Raw genomic sequence first — 23,116 nt, 5'->3', positions numbered from 1 at the left:
TACAAAGAAAGACCCTGAGACAGGAGCAAATTGGATGTTTCTAAGACCAGTGTGACTGGAGTAGAGTAATGAGGGGGTTAGTATGGGAAAATAAGGACAAGTGGGTAACAGTAAGCCTAGTTATGTAGGGCCTAATACTTGGGCTTTCACTTTGAGTAAGATGGGAAGCCATTACAGTGTTTTGAGACATAGAGAGAGATCCAAGATGGCGAAGTAGATAAACACTTTGGCTGCTTCCTTCCATGAACACATTAAAATTACAACTAAATTATAGAACAATCAACCTGGAGAACCACCTGAAGTCTGGCTGAACAGTCGTTTTATAACTAAGGATATAAATAAGAAGCCAGGTCAAGACTGGTAGAAGGGACGGAGACGCAAAACAGGTCCCAAAACTCTGTGTGGTGGTTGAAAACTGGGAGGGATATCTTGGACATGGCGGCTCTCCCCCCTGGTCCAGGGGACCGAGATCCCAGCCCCACAACAGGATCCCACCCCCGAGTACTGGTGCCAGGAAAGGACCCCCACAGCATCTGGCTGTAAAAAACAGTGGGGATTCTGACCATTCAGGAGGGACAGAAGGCTACGAGAAACCCAGCTGTGCTCTTAAAGGGCCCATGCACAGATTCACTCGCTCTCAGACACTCACCTTGGGCTCCAGCGGAGGGACAGTGACTCGGGGGGGTGTCAGAGGCATACAGGGGGCCGACTGAGATGCAAGGCTTTGACACAAGAGCTGGAGAACAGTATTTTCCCTGTGTGAGATCCTGCTCCCATGCATCCGGCAGGCAACTCCCATCTTTAATGTGTTGAGCCCGCCCCCTACGCTTACGTCCAAATCTGAATCTGATTGATCTCTAATGAGCTCTGCTGCTCCATCCTGCTGACTCACTGGGATCCCACACTACCCAACTCTCCCAATGCCAGAAGCACTTTCTCATCGAGCAGCCAGCCCAGACTGCATTTCACTCTTTCTTGAAAAACTATTGGAGTCCACCAGCCCCAAGTGGGGCAGCGACTGGTCTGGGTGTGCTCTGAGACTTTTGCTGAGTAGCTCCTAGCTCATCACTGGCAGAACCAGAGTCCACATTAACCTGATGAGCACAGTTCTTCCCACTCTAGTGATTCCCTGACACTCTGCCTCACCCAACTCGTGTACTGCACAAGGCTTTATCAGGGGATGAACCTTAAGGGAGCCAGCAGGTGGCAGCAGGCCTTGAGGTGTCCTGGCTTTTTTCAGAGCTACCCCAGGCCTGAGCATTCCTCAGTTCCCAGCGTGGCCTCTCCCACGCGTCTCCAGGGTTAGCACAGGCAGCATACAACCACCGATAGCTTTGCAGCTCCAATGAGATAGTCCCCAGCCAGTCACAGGCAGTGGGCAACCTGGGCCTGCACCAGAGCCCCTCCCAAGAGGCCCCAGAACCAACATGCTTGGAGGTTGGCTTCAGACCACAGCAGAGCACCACTCAATTAGCCCCACAAGAAGCACACACAAACGGCGGTCTCAACAGGCACCTGATCCTGCTAGGATGAATCCCACTCAGTGGGGTAAGGCCCTCATACAGTAGCCTGTAAGCCGTGGATGTGGCCAAAGCCCACAGTCAATCAGCCTGAGAGTCAATCCCACTCTGACATGCCAATAGCAACCAAGGCTCAACTTCAGATTGAAAGACACACACAGATGGAAAGTAAAGGGATGGAAAAAGGTATTTCATGAAAATGGAAATGAAAAAACAAAACAAAAACAAAAAAAAGCTGGGGCAGCAATATTTGTACCAGACAAAACAGGCTTTAAAACAAAGGCTATAACAAGAGACAAAGAAGGTAATCCCACTTCTGAAGAATCCCAAATGCTACTCCAAGGGGACATGTGCATCCATATGTTCACTGCAGCATTGTTTACAATGGCCAAGATGTGGAGGAAGCCTGGGTGTTGTCAATAGATGAATGGATAAAGAGTAGGTGGTACATATACTCGTATATGGTGTAATATTGCTTGACCAGGGAAGGGAGTGGGTTCTTGCCATCTGCAGTGGCATGGACCTGGATGCTATTTTGCTGAGTGGAGTATGTCAGACCAAGAGAGACAGATGCAATATGATTTAACTTATATGTGGGATCTAAAGAACAAAATGAACAAGCAAAACAGAAAGACACTCATAGATACAGAGAATATATTGATGGTTGCCAGATGGGAGGGGGTTGGGGTAAGTGAAAAAGGGGAAGGAATTAAGCACAAATTGGTTGTTACACAGTAATCATGGGGATGTAGTCAATAATATGGTAATATCTATTTATGGTGTCAGATGGGTACTAAATTTGTTGGGGCCATAGTTGGGAGGGAGGCAGGGTGAAAAGGTGAAAGCATTAAGAAGTACAAAATGGTAGTTACAACATAGTCATGGGGATGTAAAGTAAAGCATAGGGAATATAGTCAATAATATGGTAATAACTACATATAGGGCCACGTGGGTACTAGACTAGTCAGGGGGATCATTTCTTAAATTATATAAATGTCTAACCACTATGCTGTACATCTGAAATTAATAAAAAATAATATTGAATGTCACCTGTAATTGTAAAATTTAAAAGGGGGGGGAAGGTTAAAGGGAATAAGAGGTCAAAATTTCCAGGTATAAAACAAATAAGCCATGAGGATTATAGTCAATAATACTGTGATAGTGTGGTACAGTGTCAGATGGTTGCTGGATTTATCATGGTGATCACTTCTTTAGGTATATAAATGTTGAATAATTATGGTGTACCCCTGAAACTAATATAATATTGTATGTCAGCTATATTTTAATAAAAATCTTTAAGTAAATTTTAAAAGAAGAAACAAAAAAAAGCAAAAGGTGTTTTGAGCGGATCTGAGATGTTTTTATTCGATCACTTTGGCTGTTCTATAGAAGAGTTGAAAACAGAAGACAAGGGGATAAACAGAAAAAATAGTTAGAAGGCAAATGCAATAACCCTGGTACACATAAATGATGGTGGCTTGAACTGAGTTGGACATGGTGGAGGTGGGTGACAATAATCAAATTCTAGATATATTTTGGAGGTGGAATCAACAACATTTTCTGACAGATTGCATGTGGAGTGCGAGAGAAATAGAGGAACCCAGGAAGACACCAAGGGCTTTGACATGAACAAGCAGATTTGTCATTTACAAAGATGGGGAACACTAGAGAGAAGAAGGATTGAGGGAGAGAATCAGTAGCTTGATTACAGATGTGAGGTGAGATGCATGCCTGTGAGACGTTCACACGGAGATACTGAAAGTCAGGTAGACTAGGGACGCCTGGAGTTCAGGAAGAGGACTAGGTTGGACATACAAGTTTGGAAGGTCAATGTATTGAGGAGACTGGATGAGAGCATGAAAGAAGAGGAGGCACAAAAGCCACACTCTAGTGAGCTACAATATTTCGATATAGGGACCTGAGGAAAAACCACCAAATGAGAGGAAGAAGGAGTGGCTAATGAGGGAGGAGGAGAAGTGGGACGATGTGATATCCTAGAGGCCAAGTGAGTAAAGTGTTTCCATAAGAGGGATAGTTAATTATCTCAAATGCCTATGGCTGGTCAAGAAATATGTGACTGAGAATTGGCTACTAGTTTTAACAACATGGGGGTTGTTGGTGATAAAAAGAGATAGAATGGGGCACAAAAACTGGATTGGATTAGGTTCAAGAGGGAGTAAAAAGAGAACTGTTACATAGTGAATATAAACAAATCTCCCAAGGGCTCTTACTATAACGGTAAGCAGACAAGTGGAGTGGTTAACTGGAGGCAGTGGGAGTCAACAGAGGGGTTTTTTTGTTTGTTTGTTTTTTAAGTAGGTAAAATAACATCATGGTTGTACGCAGAATGGCAATGATCCAGTAGAGGGGGAAACTGATGATACTGGAGAAAGAGGGGAATGTGCTGGAGTCACATCCTGAAGTGGGCAAGAGAGAATGGGATCTGGGGTACAGTGGGGTGTTAGCCTTGATAAGAGCACACAGGATACATGGGCACAGATCTGAGCAGAACTTCTCTTCTAATTGATTCTATTTTCTAGTTGAAATAAGAAGCAAAGTGTTTAGCTAAAGGTAAGAATGGAAGAGGAGGTGTTGATGATTTTAGGACGAGGAGAGAGTGGGAGGTATCTGTCATCTGGGAGGTCAAAGGCATGACTGAATTGACCAAGGAAATGTAGACTGATAACCTGTCAGCACCGAAGACGCATTTGAGATTAGTGATCATGAAATTAAAGTGAAAACAGTCAGCTTGGCTCAGTGTTTTTCTCCAACCACATTCAACTGCCCGGACATAAACTAGAGTGGTAGAGAGTTGGGTTTAACCAGGTTTTCCAGATGAGTCCTACAAAATGAGAGAGGAAAGAAGAAATTAAGAGTATACCCAAGAGACTGATGATATGGTATATGAAGAAATTTTTGTTGGGAAGAAAGGAAATGAAGACACTAGAGGGGTATGGAATAGTCAAAGGGGGGTAAGGTCAATGGATTTCAGGTCCTAGTGGGAATGAAGGGTTACTAGAGTCAGGATAACCAAGAATGAGTTAGCAAGATAGGTGCTGACTGAAGAGCAGGATGCTTGAAGATGAGACACAGGTGGGTTGCAGTCATTGATAACGCAAGGTTTAGGACAGCAGTTCTCAAACACAGTGGTCTCAGGATGGATTTACACCATTCTTAAAAATTAGTGAGGACTCCAAAAAGTTTTGGGTTAGGTGGGTTATATCCATTAATATTTACCATATTAAAATTAAAACAGAAAATTTTAAACACAAGCATATGCAAGTACACATTCCATTAGCTGCCAGAGTGAAGACATTCATCAGACATTATGTATCCCCAGGAAAACTACAATGTGAACTCACAAAGGAATGAAAGTTCACAAGGCAAATAATGTCTTAACATCGTTATTATTATGAAAATAGTTTTTACCTAATAGACCCTCTGGAAGCATCTTAGGGATTCCCAGGGGCCACTTGACCTCACTTTGATAACTGCTGGTCTGAGTGTAGTCATGGAAGCTGAGGTACAGGGGTGGATATAACAATTAAAAGAGAGGAGGACACAGGACTGAGAAACCAAGAAACAGCAGGGACAGTTACGTAAATATTGAAATCACCAAGAATTATGACAGAGGTAGTATTAGAACAAGTGGTAGTGAGCCAAGAGTTAAAATGGCCATAGGCAGAAGTAACCGCAACAAGGAGGAACAGTAGTTTGTGTAGTTTCAAAATCAGGGAGTTTTAGAAAGGAGAATAGTCCAGAAGTAGCAAAAAACAAAAAGGACCTTCTATCCCTCCGCCAGGGGTAGGTGAAAGAAAACTGCCACCACCTGACAGGGCATAGAGGAAGCAATGTCCTAAGGGTGAATCGAGTTTAATTACAGCAAGAAGGTGAAGGGGAGGTTAATGAAAGAGGCTGAGGATATAAACGATTTTGCTGATTATAAACAATGAGTTCCAGAGAATGAAACAGAATGAGAGGTAAGGGATAGCTGTGTAACAAATCACCCCAAAACCTAGCTACTTTTTAAAAACCATTTAATTATGCTCATAGATTCTGTGGGTCGGGGCTTCAGACAGGACACAGCAAGCATGACTTTGATCAAGTCCATGATGGATGGGATCTCAGCTGTGAAAACTCAAAAGCTGGGGTGATTCAACAAGTGGGGGCTGAAATCACCTTACGACTCATTTACTCACATGTCTGGTGTCTGAGCAAGGAGGATTGAAGACCAGGATTGCTAACCAGAGCACCTATACATGGCCTCCCCATGTGAACTGGCTTCCTCACAGCATGTGGCCTCCAGGGAGTCAGAAGTAGTAGAGCCACTTAGTGGCTCTGGACTCCAAACACAAATGTTCCAACTAACAAAGGGAAGGTGGCACCAACTTTTGCACCTCAGACACAGAGGTCAAACAGCATCACTTCCAGCATACCCAAGTGGATAAACAGCCCCAAGCCTGCCCAGACTCAAATGGAGGGAACACAGTTAGTCAACGGGAAAACCGCCCCAAAATTTGGAGGCCATATATTAAAACCAGTACATCATCCTCTGCTCAAAAGGAACAGTTTCCAGACAATGGAAGGATGAAATTTATAAGAACATTATATAAGATTTATGAATCTTCTGTTCCTGTCTGTTACGTACTGAATGTTTGTGTCCCACCAACAAAATTCATACATTGAAGTCATTACCACCCCCCCAACTCCTGGGGGGCTGTATTTGGAGATAGGGCCTCCAAAGAACGAGTTAAGGGTAAATAAGGCCGTAACAGTGGAGCCCTGATCCCACAGGATTAGTGTCCTTACAAGGACAGTAGAGCGCTCTCTTCATCCCTACACCTCCTGTACACCCCGCGGAAAGGCCCTGGGAACTCACACAGTGGAAAGGCAGCCACTGGCAACCCAAAAGGAGAGCTCTCACCAGAAAAGGGCCATGCTGACACCTTGATCAAAGACTTCTAGCCTCCAGACCTGTGAAAAATAAATTTCTGTCGTTTAAGCCCCCCAGCCCACGGTGTTTTGTTATGGAAATCTGAACAGATAAATACCCTGCCCTCTGTCCTTTTCAGTATAATAAATAGAGGCTAAGGGGTTAGGGTTTTGAGTAAATGCAATCATTGAATCCAGAGCCCATATCATCCTTGATAATTGTATATGATTGTTGGTTAAGAAACCAGGGCTATTCTTTCATGGTAGGGCTCTCATTCAGATATATATATCAGCATTCAAGTTCGTTTTGAAAACCAGATGAGGTGCTTTCTCAGCAGCACTACAGGTGTCTGACTCTAGCCTGGCAAATTTCCATTCTCCTAACTAAAATTATAGGGGGGAATGTGAAATACTAACAAAGAAACTAAGTTTATATTGCCTCGTTCAAGGTTTTCATTTAATGAAAATGTGCTCTGGACACACTAGAAAATTATATATTTAAAAAGAAACACTTAAATTCATCTGAAAAAACTAATTTTAAACGCCATTCTCTTTCAGTCAACAATCCTGACACTTCCCAAGTGGGCAATGTAGAAATCCTTGTGACCATCTAAGCCTGATTTCACAAGAATATTAGCACATTCTCAGTCTTTTTCAATGGAATCTGTGAATATCAGTAACAGAAGATATAAATATTTGACATAAGATATCAAGGAGAAAAACTATCCATAGATTGTATATCAGAATAAACAAGTAAATATCTACTATATTGTTATCAGAATGTTTACCTATGTTATTTTGTACTGTTTTGTTGTTTAACGTACTAACAGGTTAACTTTTTTCTCAAATGATGAACTGTGCCCAAACATGACATAAACTCTAGTAACTTATGCTATCAAACACTATGTCAGATTTTCATATTGTCTGCTATATTCAACAATCGTGAAAATAAAACAAACACTTCACTAGTAAAAAACATACATACATTTAGTAATTCTAACACCAATTCATACAAGAAGTCTTGAGTATACCTAGGGATCTCTTCTAAACATCTTTATTCAAAATACGAAGTAAACCTTTAAAATACATCACTATCTAATACATAATGCACAATGCAATTATACTACCCATCATGGGAAGAAATATGTCACTTCTTATGTTCATATGTTTGCTGATGAAATGTAAAGGGAAGATTTATAATAAACATATTAAGTGAGAAAGGTTTGTGTACAAGGTAGACCAGTAGAGGGTATTGGTTGAAATTACTTGCCAGCTTCAAACTACACCATCTCTGGGCTATTAGGCAGTTCTCTATTTCTTTCTTCCCTGGCATTCTGATCTTAGGGAGAGGTGCCTACCTAATGATTCACAATTCATGGCTCCTGTTCTTTCCAGTTTTATATTTTTAAGTCACATAGGCCCATCCAGATATCTGGTACAACAGAGAAAGGGGGGCAAAGGAAGTGGGGAAGGGGGGAAAGGATTAGATATAAATGTCCAATATATTATACTACAAAGATTCAAAACTCCTTGATAAGTGCAAAAGGAGAAAAAAGTCTAACAACTGTGTAGCTTTGAGGGCTCAGTGACCATTTTGACTAATAACCCTCACTGCCTAGCATGATGGCCCCCTCTTTGCACAGGCAGCATTCGATGTGGCATTGGAGCAATACAGAGGAGATATCTGCAGAATATCTCCAGATGTAAAGGCAAGGTCCATGAAGTCCAATCCAGCTGCCGGGATGACATTCAAAAAACCCAACAGAAACAGTCTCATTTCATTGGAACCAGGGCACAACGCCCAGTCACCATGGGTGCCAAGTCCAGAGCGGTGGACTCAGTGAGGGTCACACAATGAATAAAATGCCCTTCACCCAGTGCCATGAGGATACTATTATACTACGCTTTCTCCTTCACCAGAACGCCATCTTGGGAATGAGGGAAGGGAAAATTCTTGAGAAATGAGAGAACCAACCATAGAGTTTCTAAACCAGAGACTAATGTGCTCTTAACTGACAAGATCAGATGTTTTCCATCTTCAGTGTGAATAGAATCTTGAAGGTAAGGTGAAAGCAGCTATAAAAGATAAATTGTTCTATCTTAAAAGTAGCATGCACATTTTTACATACACGCCCATCATTCTGAACAGTCTTCTCCCCAACCCCAGCCACGTAAACATATTCTAAACCAGTACTAGTCAAAATGTGATCTGTGGACTGTGTCAGGCAGAAAACGGTTGATTGCCTGACCATGGTTAGATGAGTACTAAAAATGAGGGTAGGTGATCAGAAATTCCTGCCGCAATTTGGAATTGCACTGACATCTAAGTGTGTGATGAATGAGCTGATCTCAATGGACAGGACATAGACAAGTGCAGGTGTGGTGAGACTCAGGTAGGGAGTTGCAAAAGACGCACTCACTGTGCCACAGGACTGCATACCAGACTGGGGTATAACAGACCTCCAGCACAAATAATGCAAGAAGTACTGATGTACATCTGCATGCTGCCTAATACTAATTGGCACCAACTGCAGTGCCAATACTGGGTTTTGTATTTAGGATCACAATGGTGCAAAACAGACCGATGAGAATAGAGGACTTCATGTGTAAACGATGTGTTCATGCCCAGGAAAGACCAAGTGACAACGGGCTCTTAAAATCAAGGTTCCACAGGAGTTCAATTAGGAAAAAACAGGGATGATATTACTTCCCATAGTAGCAAGTACCCTATTCACACTGCAAGAGGGAATTTAATTTCAGGCAAAAAATATCAAGTCACACAAAATAATTGTTAATTTGAAAGTTATTGAGTGTGTGTGTGTGTGTGTGTGTGTGTGTGTGTGTGTGTGTTATTGTGGTTTTGTTTTGTTTTGTTTTTTGGTAGTTTGTATTTCATTTGTAAAATCTGGTTTGGTTTTGTGGTTGGATGACAGGTATAAGCATCAGGAGTTTATACCTAGTTTTAGGTTAGCACATACGCGTATTTAAGTACTGGAATAAAATCGGCAGTAGAGATGTCCCTTAAAAAGTTCTAGTATGTGCCTTCCATTTGCGAAGTACAGACATCTCTGATATTGAGCTGAAGTCAGAAGCCTAGACTATAGGGAAGCAGAAAGTGAACAACAGGGAGTAAAGTCCACTCGGCATCTGAGCTGGACTTTTCCAAGCACCGCCAAGAAAGAGGCTGCCTTGAGGAACTGTGCAGACGGAGCAGAGGAAAAGGCTGGGTCTCCCATTGACGCCATCTTGTTCCAGCCTGCGTTGTTCCCATGGCCTTCAGGCTAATAGCTTCTAATCATTAGAGGAATCCCGCTGGGCTTGAGTTTTATAAAAACAGCCCCTACCATTTTCCCTCCCCTAGACATAAAAGAAGCCTGACCTCTATGCTTTCTTAAGATGGATTTGAGGGACTACTAGGGCTCCCACCTTCTTCGTTGGCACTTTCTCGATCAATAAACCTTTCCTAAGGCGGTGGGTTAGCTCAGTTGGTTAGAGTGTGATGCTTGTAACACCAAGTTTGCCGGTTCCTTCCTTGCATGGGCCAGTGTGAGCTGTGCCCTCCACAACTAGATTGAAACAACTACTTGACTTTGAGCTGATGGGTTCTGGAAAAACACACTTAAAATAAATAAAAAGTTTTAATAAATAAATAAACCTTTCCTTACTCCAAATTCTGACGTTTTGAGTTTTGGCCTTTCAACACACCGGCCACACAGACTTTGGACTTGTAACAGAGCTGTGTATTGTAATTTGGTTGTATCATTTGAGTTACGTTATTATCAATGGGAGCCTAAAGGGGAAACTCCATAACATATTTGAAATTCATTTTGGAACAATATAATTGTTTTTATGAAAATTTCCGGTTTATGAAACAGAAGTCATACAAAAAATGCCTCCATTCAGAAATGGCGGGCTAATAGACAAATGTATTTTAAGAATCTCAGTCATTCAACAACTTTTCCTTTTTGTAATATAATTTGTAACAATAAAATTTTCACCCCATAACATAACCCCAGGAGGTTAGTATGCCAAGAATCATCCTTAAAGTACAGATGAGAAAATAGAGGTTCAGAAGGGCAGTCTGTGCCTAGATCACATAATCAGAAATATGACTAAGAGAGGACTTTAATACTGGTTTCCTAATTGAGTTCAGTATACGAAGTATTTAAAACTTAATTCACAGAGCATTTAGTTGTTTTCAGAAAATAATAACTTTTTAACAAAACAAACCAATTCTATTACGTGGGATGACATTTCTATAAATAATTACCACTTTTCTCTTTTTATTTTAAAAATATCACTTAAAATTCCAAATTAGTTTTAGGAGATAGAGACAGGATAATAATTATTTTTAATAAAAAACTAATGCGGGCCGGCCCGGTGGCTCAGGTGGTTGGAGCTCCATTCTCCTAACTCTGAAGGCTGCCGGTTCGATTCCCACATGGGCCAGTGGGCTCTCAACCACAAGGTTGCCAGTTCGATTCCTTGACGCCCGCAAGGGATGGTAGGCTGCGCCCCCTGCAACTAGCAATGGCAACTGGACCTGGAGCTGAGCTGCGCCCTCCACAACTAAGACTGAAAGGACAACAACTTGAAGCTGAACGGCACCCTCCACAACTAAGACTGAAAGGACAACAACTTGACTTGGGAAAAACAAAAACAAAAAACAAAAAAACATGTTTAAAAAAAAAAAAAACTAATGCAAGGGCAGCCAGTGGTTGGCTCAGTGGTTAGAGCGCAGTGCTCATAACACCAAGGTCTCCAGTTCAATTCGCACATGGGCCAAGGAGCTGTGCCCTCCACAACTAGACTGAAAACAACAAGTTGACTTGGAGCTGATGGGTCCTGGAGAAACACACTGTTCCCCAATATTCCCCAATTAAAAAAAAAAAAAAAAAAAGCTAATGCACATTAAACTGTCATCATGACCCAGCCTGGAACCCAATCACTTTGATGGTGGTCAATTTTTACATTATTTTACAGAATCTGTTTACATTTACCCTCATCGTAGATTTGGGAAGGAGATGGAAAAGAAAGGCAATATGTGGAGGAAAGAACACCAGGTTTTTTATCAAGGCACTCGGTCTCAACATACAACTCTGACTCTAATCACTACCTAAACCACAGACCTACACCCTCCGTATTTCCTAAATTCACCTGCTTACCATGTCCTCTTCCTAAGTATCTCTGCATGGCCAGAAACTGGGCAGTAGCCTTCTACCTGACCCCCACCCATTCCTCCAGTCCCTCCCTTTTCCAATCTTTCCTCCTTGCTTCCAAGATAACCTTTCTAAAATGCAAATCGGGACCCTTCACTTCTCCTTCAGATATGCTTCCATTAACTCCTTATCACCTGCTGGATACAACCGGAACTCTTCAATCTGGCATACAAAGTCCTTCCAAAGCTGGCTCTCTAGTCTCATCTTTTCCCACCCAGTTTCCCCACCTCATGGGGAAATGCACATTCATGTTCTACAGTCCATATACACGTTCCTATTCTATACTTCAGCCCCTTAAGAAACCAGTAGTGGCTCCTGGAATATTTTATTCCACAATGCTTTGGAACATACCCTGCCCCTTGCCTGAAATATCTGTCCTCACATCACCTCCCAACCTCCTAAACTCCTCCCCTTCCTTAAAGTGTTAAATCACTTCCTCTGTGCCATCTCCTCTGAGAGCTGTCCTCAGAAGCTTCCTTCTTCCCACCTGCCCTCAGCACAGTCCACCTGCACAGGAGGAGATAGGCTGTACTGAGTTACTTGTCACATCAGTGACTCTATAACTATACATAATAATCTACTGGAAAATAGGAACCATGATTTCATTCCCAGCACCCATCATGGCAGTTAGTGGCCAGTAAATGTTCACTAAATGTATAAACTGCGGCCTTGGGTACATTTCCCTCTATACAGGAGTTTCTTTTTCTTCATAAGAGAGTCAGACTAAAATATACCAAAGACCTTTGCCTCATAAAGTTTTGTGTTTCACTGTAGCTGTTCACAAAACACTGCACTTTTTTTGTACTCATTTATGAAGGTTTTAAAGAATAAAAACTTAACATTTCATCATCAGGACACCTTAAGTTTACACATCGATATCAAGATATAAAAGTAACAGCAGTTGCCATTACTGAGCCCTGACCTATACGTAAAGTACTATCATAAATTCCCCCACACTTGTTAATTTCATTTAATTCTCCCAGGAGGTAGATGTTACTTGTCCTCATCTTAAAGATGAGAACACAAGGGCTTTGAGTAGTACAAAGGCTACATAGCTAGGAAGTGCTAAAATGGACTTAGCCCACTGCTGTTAGACTTCAATTATCTTGTGGTCCACCTCTCTGCTGGGTGGGGCTAAAGAATCTATCTAGGATACTGACATGTTTTCATATTCTATTCAACACCTCATTTGGTGCTTCAAGTTTAATCATTGTTGAAATGAAAGGCAGTAAGAAATTCAATCAGGTGTATTTTAATCAGCAAATATATTTAAAGAATGTTAACTTTCCCATAAAACTGACAGCCACTGACATGCCGAAACATGTAGGTTTCTTAAATAAGGAAATTGGTATGGATAGATTTTTATATTTAGGAAACCTTTGAATTTGAGAAGAAATGCACTTTAGTAAAAGATAAAACAAGAGATTCAAACCCAGGTTTTGCTTTTGCGTTTGAATAGCATTCTGTTAGACACCTGACTTTGCATTACTATTACTTTTGTATTTTGTATTACTAAACAACTATGATTCTTACCAAATCCTAAATGCCTTCAACAATCAGACATCACCAGCATTTAATATAACAGTTTTAAAACTCACGATATTCAATTCTTAATATCCTTTACCAATTAAAGTTGATACTTCTTTTTCTTCATGAAAGAAACCAACCAGGCTGCCACAGAAGAAAGCATTATCTGAAGTCCCTTTCTTTGGTCACTGAGCCCTCTGATAGAAAGTCAGGCTGAGAGTTCAGATGGATGGCTTTAATTATATAAAATGTTGGCAAAAGAGCAAATGCACAACGGCTATTAACAATACAGGAGTTTCCCAGTTCATTGCAGTGAGGAAGAATACCTAATTCTTGTTAATTCTTGACTTAATGACAAATACGCTTTGAAAAGAAGGAAAACTGCATAAGTATCTCAAGTCTTTGGTGGAAAAGCCACTCACTTAAATGAAGTTCTTTAACTTTAGTAAAATAATTCTACTGAAAAATATGCTGACATTTCAATCCTTATGGTTAGAGATGATAAACCTACGTAGCAAAGTCAGTTTGTCAACAATCCACAATATACTTTGGAAGCTTCTTCCAAATGTATATAACTGAAAAACTCTGCTGATGAACGATTCGGTGGCACTTCACTAAAATTCTGTTAAAAAAAAACATAAGATGTTACAATGTTAATATAATGCTATAAACTTCATCTCAGGAAATGTAACTTCTTTTCTGAATTGTCTCTTTAGAAACTGGTGCCCTAACTCTTGGCTTCGTAACTATAGGCAATGTTTTTCATTCTCCGAACATCAGTTTCTTCATCTATCAGGGAAAATAATAGTAATACCGACCTTACAGGCACGTGGTAAGGTTGTACCAAATAATGAATGTGAAACATCGGACACAGTGCGCAACACAAAGCAGACTCTCCATGCGTGTGACTTCTTCTCCTTTCCTCACAGCACTCCCCAGTCAAAACTCAAATTTCAAATTGGACTTTTTGTTAAGCAACTTGTGTGGAGTAGGGACACCAGATCTCCTTGTGATGTGGAAAGTGAAACAGACCAAAGCCATAATAAAGGCACACTACTAAGCCCCCTGCACTGTCTCATAGGTATTTTATAAAAGCTAATTCTTTACATCTAAAGAGATCCAAATACTGTCATTCTACAAAACAGAAGCAAAATCCCAGACACCATAATTCCTGCAGAAGTCCAAAGGGAAGTCCTCAAGTTCACGAGGAGACCTCCAAATCTTCTGAGAAGAACAGAAAGGCAAGTGGGAGGGGAGCTATACAAATCTTCCCCTCTGAATATGTGTATGTACTGGTATGTATGCATACAAGGCAACAGAAAGGCATCATTAACTAATGAGGCATCTATCTCTTTATACTGAGATTGTCCTTAACAATTATATTCCGATTACACATGATCAGCTAATAAGAAGATTAAAACAACTAATAAATTACTTAATTTAATTTGGTTGGAAGAGATGTTAAACAGAACAGTGTTCAGAATCATTTCACTTCTCCTGAAACACTTACCCAAAAACGTATAGGAAGCTTCTAAATGAATTGGGTTCCTCAGCTCAGGCAGAAAATTGGGGGGCTGGGGGGAGTGGGGAGGATAGAGAAATGTGTCCCGAACTTTAATAGTATGTCACCGTACATGAGTGAATCTTAACATGTCATTGTGGAAGCAACTGCATTTACTGCATGTGTTACACTTTCTCTGCTCAGCATTGCATGCAGTAGCAATAGTTCACTCAATATCTTCTTGACAGAGGCCTTCAAGATGAACCCAAGTTATGAATGGTTTATAGATAAGGCATGAATTTATTATATAGATTGGCCAAACCCCTCGTTGTATGTGACAATATCAAGAAAGCAGGTTCCCCAAACCTTTGAGTTGAGATCAACATTTTTAAAAAAACGATAATGCTGAGAACTACTTGTTCAAATATGTGGTCCTTAAAGAAGCTAGCAGCCCGTATTAATTTGCATTACGTTTCAGAAAGAGATTTAGCTTGATAAAATCTACAGGAAAAAATGTTATGCTAGAGTAGTCTCCATAATGGGTTTTAGAATGTTTAAATGGAAATTGAGTGTGGGAGAATGTGGAAAGAGCAATGGTTATACGAGTATAACCAACCTTAGAATTTAACGGTAAGACATTAGAAGTTGAATTTTTGGTCAATGTCATCCCTAGACAAAATTTAAAATGTATTCGTTCCCTCTATGATCATTACTTTCCTGACCAACTTGATAGTTCAATCTTTCTGTTTATATTTAACAAGAACTTAATTCAACACTTTTTGGATCATTTAAATTTGTAAATTCTAAAGAAAAATGCTAAATACAATCTGATTTCAAATTCAAATAGAAAACATTGCCCATTACTTCACAATAAAATTCTTCCAAAAGGATAAGCCAATCCCAAGCAGTGTCTTCTGACATATGCATTAAAAATCAGTTAATTTAAATACATATGTATGCACGCACAGTTGAAACACAAACACCAGGTAGGGTATTTTACGAGAAACAAAACACACATATTTGTGCATTCCCAATGAAGCGGACCCTCAAAAAGAAACGCCACAACCAAACAAAAATATACCAATTAGAAAAGCATCACATAATATAAGCAAAAAGTAAACCTTTAAAATGAAAAAAGACACCAAGTAACAAAGGTTCCCTGTTTCACGGGAGAAGATAAAGCAGAATATCCAATTTCTGACTCAGATTTTTATGTTCTGCAGGAAATTCAGTCTTATCTCCACCAAACAGATTAGCTGATCATCTTTCAAAGTTACCATATATTTCTAAAAGACATACATTTTGTCACAGTCCAAAAATCTACCCATTTCAGCATTCTGATTAAATTTGTTGGCAGTATTGGAACATTTTCTTCAGTAAACAGATACATTTAACACCAAGTGCACTGTGACATTTAGTTGATAAGACAGACAGGACAGAATGCTTGCATTTGGTGCTTTTACCTGGTTATAAATTATTGGTAGCACTATTTGCAACTTTTAAGATATGATTTACTAAAGGTAAAAGCAGAAGCATTTCTAAAGCCAGAGTGCATTTTGAGTGGGTAAACGTAAGGTCGCTCACGAGAAAGTGTACTGGAAATGAACACACATATCTAATAATGAAGTGGTTAAAAAGGGATGAATTCCCTGAGTCATTAAACAGGATATAAGCCAGACAGGTTGTGCCACCTAGAGAAAAACTGCAAATCGCGCATTGGCTCTTCAGTGGCAAGCATTATTTCAAAAGCCTGAAACTTTTGGCATGCCCAATAACCCAGACACCCTCCATACCAACTCATCAAGCTGCTGGAGTGAGCTCCCCTGACAACTCTGCCTTCTCCACACACCAGCTTGGCTTCCTCCTGCTTTCCTCAGCCACCCACCCTCGAAGCACCATTTAACCTCAGCACCGACTGTTGCCACAGCCCATGCGGACCCAGCATCCTGAAATCCATCCAAGTCTAAAGCATTTTCCTCGAAGCCAGGGCAGGCCGGGGTGGGAGGAGCAGGGGAATAAACCCTGGTGGACCTTGCCAGCCAGAGTCCCTCTGGATGCTTAGCAGAGCCACAGCGCACACCTCTCCAACCCCGTGGGGCCTGTATAGGAAATTCTGGTGCACTCAGTACATCATATCCAGGTTACCGAACTGAAATCCCTGGCCAACCTCCGCACAAACTAAACACCATGAAATGACCTCAACAGAACCGAGCCCTAAGGTGCAAAAGGCTTTCAACTTTCCTCTCCGCAAGTCATTTAAAAGCAACGTGCCCAGCACGCTTGTCAGGCAGAAACACAAAAGGTCTACAAGCAACCTGGCACGGAGAGCCGCTTTTACAAAGAAAAATAGACAGTAATGGTGAAAAGCCCGCAGTCCTGCGGTATTAACTTGACAGCGGGGACTGCGCTGGGGCATAACTCATTTCCAAGGCGTCAATTCCAGCCCCAGACCCTCAGCCTAAAGACAGCTTTCCCCCATCTTCCCATCCCCCTCCGGAGACCTGCGGCAGCGCCCACTTCCCGCCCCCACGCTCTTCCTCCACCATCTCCTCCTCCTCCCAGGATCTCCAGCAACTTTGGGCTTGGCAGCACCATCAAAGCTCAGCCAGCGGCGGGGACACCGCGAAGGCGGCCGCGGGAGGAGGAGGAAAGTTTGAAAAGTCACTTAAAGCACTGCAGGAACCCCCACCCTCACCCCCAGCACCCACCCCACAGACAGCCGCTCCGGGCTCCACGTGCGAGCGGGCCGTGGAGAAGCTGGAGTTCCCCTCTGTCCTCTCCAGAAAAATTTTTCCCCAAGCGAAAAGTTGGCTGCTGCAGCACCCTCCCTCTTTCCCCTTCTCCCCCCCTCAGGCCCCGCACCCCCCAAAAAAAGAAATCTGAGTTCGCACAACGCCGCCTCGCTTCGCCCACCGCCCGGGAGGGCGCGGCGCCCCTCCCCCGTCGGCCGGTGGATAGATCGGGAGGGAGCTGGGGAGAGGGAGGCACCCGGGGTGGCCCCCGGCCCGGACCCCGGTCCCCGCCTCCCCCGCCCCGTCGCCCCACTCACCTCTCTCCTGCTCTTCCGCCTGCAAGCAGATGGGGATATTCTTCTTCCAGCCCGGCATGGTGCCTGCTCCCTGCGCTCGTTCTCGGGCTCTCTCTTGCTGGTTCGCTCGTTGGTTCCCTCTCTCTGCGGCTCGCCGCGCCTCCCGCACACCCTCCTGGGCTGGCTGCTGCGCGCTCGGGGCTCTTCAGCGGGACTGGGGCGCCGAGGCGGCTCCCGGGCACATCGAGGCGGCGCCGCGCGCCCCGCGCTCGCCTCAAACTCGCCGGCGGCTCCGGGTGGCGGCGGCCGGGCCGGGTGGGCCGGGCCGGGCTGAAGGGGCTGCAGCGGCGGCTGCCGCGGTGAGGACGCTAGGCCGGGCCGGGCCGGGGGCGGGGGGGTGTCTTGCAGGCCGGTAGCGGGGACTGCGGAACCCCCGGGAGGTAGGCGCCAGCGGGAGGAGTGGGATCGCGCCGCCGCCTCTTTCCCCTCCTCTTCCTTCTTCCCCTTCCTTGTCTCCCGGCCGCCAGCAGGTGGGACTCGGAGCCGCCGCCGCCGCACAAAGCTCCGCCGGCGGCAGGACTGAGGCTGCAGGCTCCCCCGGCGCCTCTCCGCGGAGCCTCCCCCGAGACGCGCGCGAGGCTGAGCGGGCACGGAGGGGGCGCGCGCGCTCACACCCTCTGGCCGGCCTGCGAGACGCGCCCGGCCCGCCAGGTACCCAACCTGACACCCAGCCGCGGGTGCGGAGCCCACGCCGCTCCCCCCACAGCCGCCCTCCCCACACCTAAACTGGCAGCTCCACTGGCTTAGGAGACGACCTCAAAGAAGTAGAGGGCAGTGTCCTTCCCTATAGTCCCCTCCTCCTCGCCGCTCTCCCCCGCCCTGGATGTCGCCCCCACCCCCAAGTCCAGACTTTGCAGCTACGGATTCGCTAACTTCGCCCTTAACTACGGGGAATAGCAACTTTCGGAATGACCAGCGCTGGTTCCAGGAATACAATTTCTGCTGGGGTGGGAGGGGCGTGAGTAGAGAACCTCTTTTGTTTTAAATGAAGCAAGGAGACCTTGGTTGAGTGAATATTGCTGTCAAGTATAAGGAAGATTTTATGATTAGGTTTTATGATTAGTTGCTTCCCCTTGTCATAGGCTCATAGACTATCGGTGGAAGAATGAATGAATGAATGAATAAGGGGGAGGAGGACAGCTTTACAGTAGAGCCTGGAAGCTTGCTTGTGATTTCAAAAGGATAATGCTAGGAGGAGATGCTAACAATCTTCCAGATGACACTTAGCAACTGTATGTCCTGCGGGGTTATGACATCCATCTGCCTCAAGGGGCGGGGGCGTGGCGGGGGGGGGGGGAGCTAGATAATACCTACGTCTTTACCACCTAAGTGTCTGGTGTAGACTGAAGAATTTTGGGCCCTGAGGCTACAACCACTGGTTTGCCGTTCTTGGGGACCAACCACTGCACTGATATGGCTCTCTCTGACCTGCAGTTTATTTTGGCCCCGGAAGGAACCAAACTGAGGACATTGGCTCTTGCCAGCCTTCTCTCCCTCTTCTCTGGGAAACATCATAATACAGCCAGAGAATTTAATAACTACAAAAAACAAAAAGATAGAATCTTTCTTTTTTCCCTGCCACTGCGTAAGCAGTCTTAGGCTAAGATGATTGCTCCTGCTTCTGCCCCTTGGTTGGGTGGCTGTTTGTCATTTCAGAACTGCCCAGATGCCAAAGACCAGTGGATATCTCGCCTAAGAAAAGACAGAGGCCCAAGCCCAGAAGCTTCAAAGGTAAAAGAATTGAAGGGCTACATGAAGGGCAGGTCAAACCATCCCCGGGGGTTATCAGTAGAACTCTGGTCTGAGTTGCTCAAATCTTCTTTCCAGACTCTTTGAGAAGTAAAATCCAGAAAGTCAATATGATCGTCATACCCATCACCCTTAAATGGTCCATCCTCTGTCCTGAAATAGTCTTGTCCTAATCTTGTTTTAAGATCTAGCCCCACCAACCTTCTGTGGAGAAAGGCACTTGTCATTGATTCCCCCAAAGGGACAGGACAAACCCAAACATGGCACCTGGTGTCTGTACGCAGGCAAAAACCTGGGGTTTTTACCAACATAGAAATGACCACAAATGGTCATGCTTATTCTTGCTTTAATAGTGTCTTATATAGCATTTTTATGTATGTGGTTGTTCTAACAAGTGTAATTCTAGAAGGCCTACACATGAAGATATGGATTGACCCATACTCGTATAGTTACATTCAGTGCTGCACTTGTCCTGCATGGAATTACAGTTGATAGGGAGTTCCACCTCACAACTGTTAAAATAATAGTATTTTAACTCAGGAAGACAAAATTCCTACTATGTGTTAAACTCTGGGCTAAAAGCCTGGGATACAAGACAATTACAGTTCAGCAATGGAAGATCAAATTAATATATTCTCCTATGTCTTAGGGTCGGATATTATTTTATAGACTATATCACTAAAACTGGTAAAGAAATTCTTAAGAAAGGATTTTCATCTTCCCCAGCCTCAAAGTACTTATTGTCTAAACACTTGTGCAACAATATCCAATAGCTTGTGTCATCTTGGTAGGTACACTGAAGTCATCCATTAGGCTCTAAGCTCTCTCAGTGGGAAATATGGCTTATGTCTGTGTGCTTAGAGCCAGGGACAGTAAGGATTCAGTCAATGGGGGTTGACGATGATAGGATTTCACCTCACTTTGCCACCCCTAGCATATCACCCCAGGGAAACAGGCCCTGAATGAATCCTTTTCATGATACCATGGTATCACTTGATAACATCAAACTAGAAAAAAACAAGAGAACTAAATAATTGAAAACTTAGTCTGATATATTTGTCCATTGTTGAAGTCATCTCAGATTCAAAGCATTATATTTAAAAAAATCTGTTCCAAAGAAATTGTAATGCTATTGGGTTCTTTAGGAGGAAGGTAGCTACTAACCAGCAGGATATAAGATATATTATTTTTCTCCTTTACTAAATTGGAAATTCAATGTCCTTTAAAAACTTTAACAGCAATTACAACAGCAATGTCTGTGTCTAGATATCAGCTCATTTATATTAAGAATGTGTGCTCCTTTTTTGAACATAAATTCTTCCAAATTATTTGTGCAGTTTGAAGGGCTTTATAGTCTGGGTTTACAGAAGTCAAAGTTTAATTTAAATTCATTGTTTTACCTTAACTAGTGTATTACAGAGTTGATTACACAGGCCATAGGATGTAATCCTAAATTATCTTCTTTTCTGTTTAAAATTTTTAAAATAACGGGAAGAAGAGAGCTGTTCTTTGCCTACTAGTGCCTCCCTCACCTGGTAGAAAAGGAAAAAAACCTGTAAACTAAGAGCTTTAATTTTACTGTTTGATCACCTTTTCAAGCTTATGTGGGTGCCCGCAGTCGGTTAAAGAATCGAAAATGTGTTTGATGGAAAGAGCAGCCTCCCTTAGATTTCCTTTGTACTCTGACAACTGAGTCGTCTCCTGCTCACAGAGCCTTCATCGAACCGAGTGTGATGACTTCCTGGGACTGAATTTCAGGAGTTTGAGGAGTCCCCCAGGAGATAGAAAACCCCAGCCGTTATTTTGGATCGGCTCCAGGGCCTAAAAAACATCCACAATATATTTTTTCTAATCGTGCATTGACTTTTAGGAACATACGCACTGCATACTAAGCAGCCACCTGAAAGTTTCAATACTGCTACCAAACCAGCACTTCTTTTCTCTGGCATGCAGTGAATTTGAAAACTCTTTTAACACCTGATGTACACTCCTAGTGGGTACCCATGCATTCTTGTAGATGTTGTTAACTCACTTTTGCGGCAAAACCCTCTTTTAACATTTAAAATGAAAGAAGTCTATCTTCTTGGGGGAAAAATAAAGCAGAAAGAATGCAAGCGGTTTTTACTTTAAATTTTTGGGTTAGGAGAACAAAACTGGAAAAAGAGGAAACATGGAAGGAGAAGAAGTTCTAACATGAATCATTCAAGTAAGGCTTGTGTGAAAGTAAAATGAAAGTTTGCCTGAGAAAAACAGAAGAGTGTATTTTAAATGACACAGGACACAGCACTTGGGGTCAGAGAGCCTGGGGAATGTACAGATATTTGGTCAAACATTATTCCTGGTATGTCTGTATGAGAATGTTTTGGATTTGGATAAGATTAGCATTTAAATCAGTAGACTGACTAAAGCAGATAACCCTCCCTAATGTGCGCAGCCCTCATCCAATTAGGTGAAGGCCTGAAGAGAACAAAAAGGCTGACCCATCGACTCCTTCTCTCCATCTCCAGTAAGAAAGAATTTCTCCTGCCTGACTGCCTTTGAAGTGGGACATTAGCTTTTTCCTGCCTTTGAACCCCAACAGAAACATCACCTTTTCCTAGGTCTCAAGCCTGCAGGCCTCGGAAGGAAACTACACTGTTGATTCTCCTAATTCTCAGGCCTTCAGACTCAGACTGGGTCTGGTCCTGGGTCACCATCTTGCTGACTGCGGATCTTGGGACTTATCAGCCTCCATAATCACGAGTCACTTCCTTAGAATAAATGTTTTTATACACACACACACAGACACACACGCACAAGCACCCATACCCTCTTGGTTCTCTTTCTCTGGAGAAACCTGACTAATACAGAGACCTGTGTTCAAATCTTGGCTCTACCACATACTAACTTAACTCTGGGCAATTTATTTAACCGGTCTAACTCTGTGTTCTCCTATGTTTGAAATGTAATACCTATATGGCAATATTATGGTGAGCATTAAGTGAGCTAATATAGGTAAGGCACTTAGTACCTGACACGTAGTTAATTATAGTTGGAAAAAGATGATAATGCATTGGTTAAAAAAGAAGTTATGCAAAGCAGTCTCTTGGGATTCAGAGGCTGGGCTTCAAAAAATACAAGACTGTCCTAAAATTTCACGCAAATCTTTATCTGTATGTTTATGACACACACACCCCCACCCATCCTCACATGTACATTCACTCTTTTGGATACAGGAAAGTCTATAGTTTTCATCAAGTTCTCAAAGGAATGCCTAATCCAAAAAGAGAATAAAGGTCCCTGATAAGAATGAGAAGACCCCATAACATATCATTAACCTTGGTTTTGCTAAAGAACAGAAAGTGTTAATCCAAAAACAGATTTACCTTCCTACGTTAGCATTAGGATTCCTGACACTCAAACAGTCCCCTTTCTTTGCCTTTGCATTGAAACTTTTCACAAAGTCATCTGTTCTGCTGACTCTCAAGTTTTCAACACTGATTCACTCCTAAACTAACTGTAATTTCTCTCTGCAAAAGGCATTATCATCATTTCGGGCCCCTGGGGTGAAAATCGGAGGAACATTTGACACAGTCCCAAA

At 42.9% G+C, this 23,116-nt stretch overlaps 1 protein-coding gene across 4 annotated transcripts in view; it reads right to left on the bottom strand.

The window, feature by feature from the left end:
- Positions 1-18,334, bottom strand: part of GRIP1 (glutamate receptor interacting protein 1) — a 621,870-nt gene extending 603,536 nt beyond the window's left edge. For 2 of the 4 annotated variants that reach the window (XM_074325445.1, XM_074325449.1), the window contains exon 1: positions 17,749-17,943. In XM_074325445.1, the coding sequence (XP_074181546.1) occupies positions 17,749-17,806 (58 nt within the window). In that variant the 5' untranslated portion in view covers positions 17,807-17,943. Of the gene's footprint in view, positions 1-17,748 lie in introns of all 4 variants that reach the window. The other 2 variants (XM_074325454.1, XM_074325453.1) reach the window with 2 other exon arrangements.
- Positions 18,335-23,116: the final 4,782 nt, after the last annotated feature.

Source organism: Rhinolophus sinicus, linkage group LG02 (genome assembly GCF_036562045.2).
Source record: "Rhinolophus sinicus isolate RSC01 linkage group LG02, ASM3656204v1, whole genome shotgun sequence".
Classification (NCBI taxonomy): domain Eukaryota; kingdom Metazoa; phylum Chordata; class Mammalia; order Chiroptera; family Rhinolophidae; genus Rhinolophus; species Rhinolophus sinicus.
The sequence above is the reverse complement of the archived record's forward strand: the minus strand, read 5'-3'. Positions and strand labels throughout refer to the sequence as shown.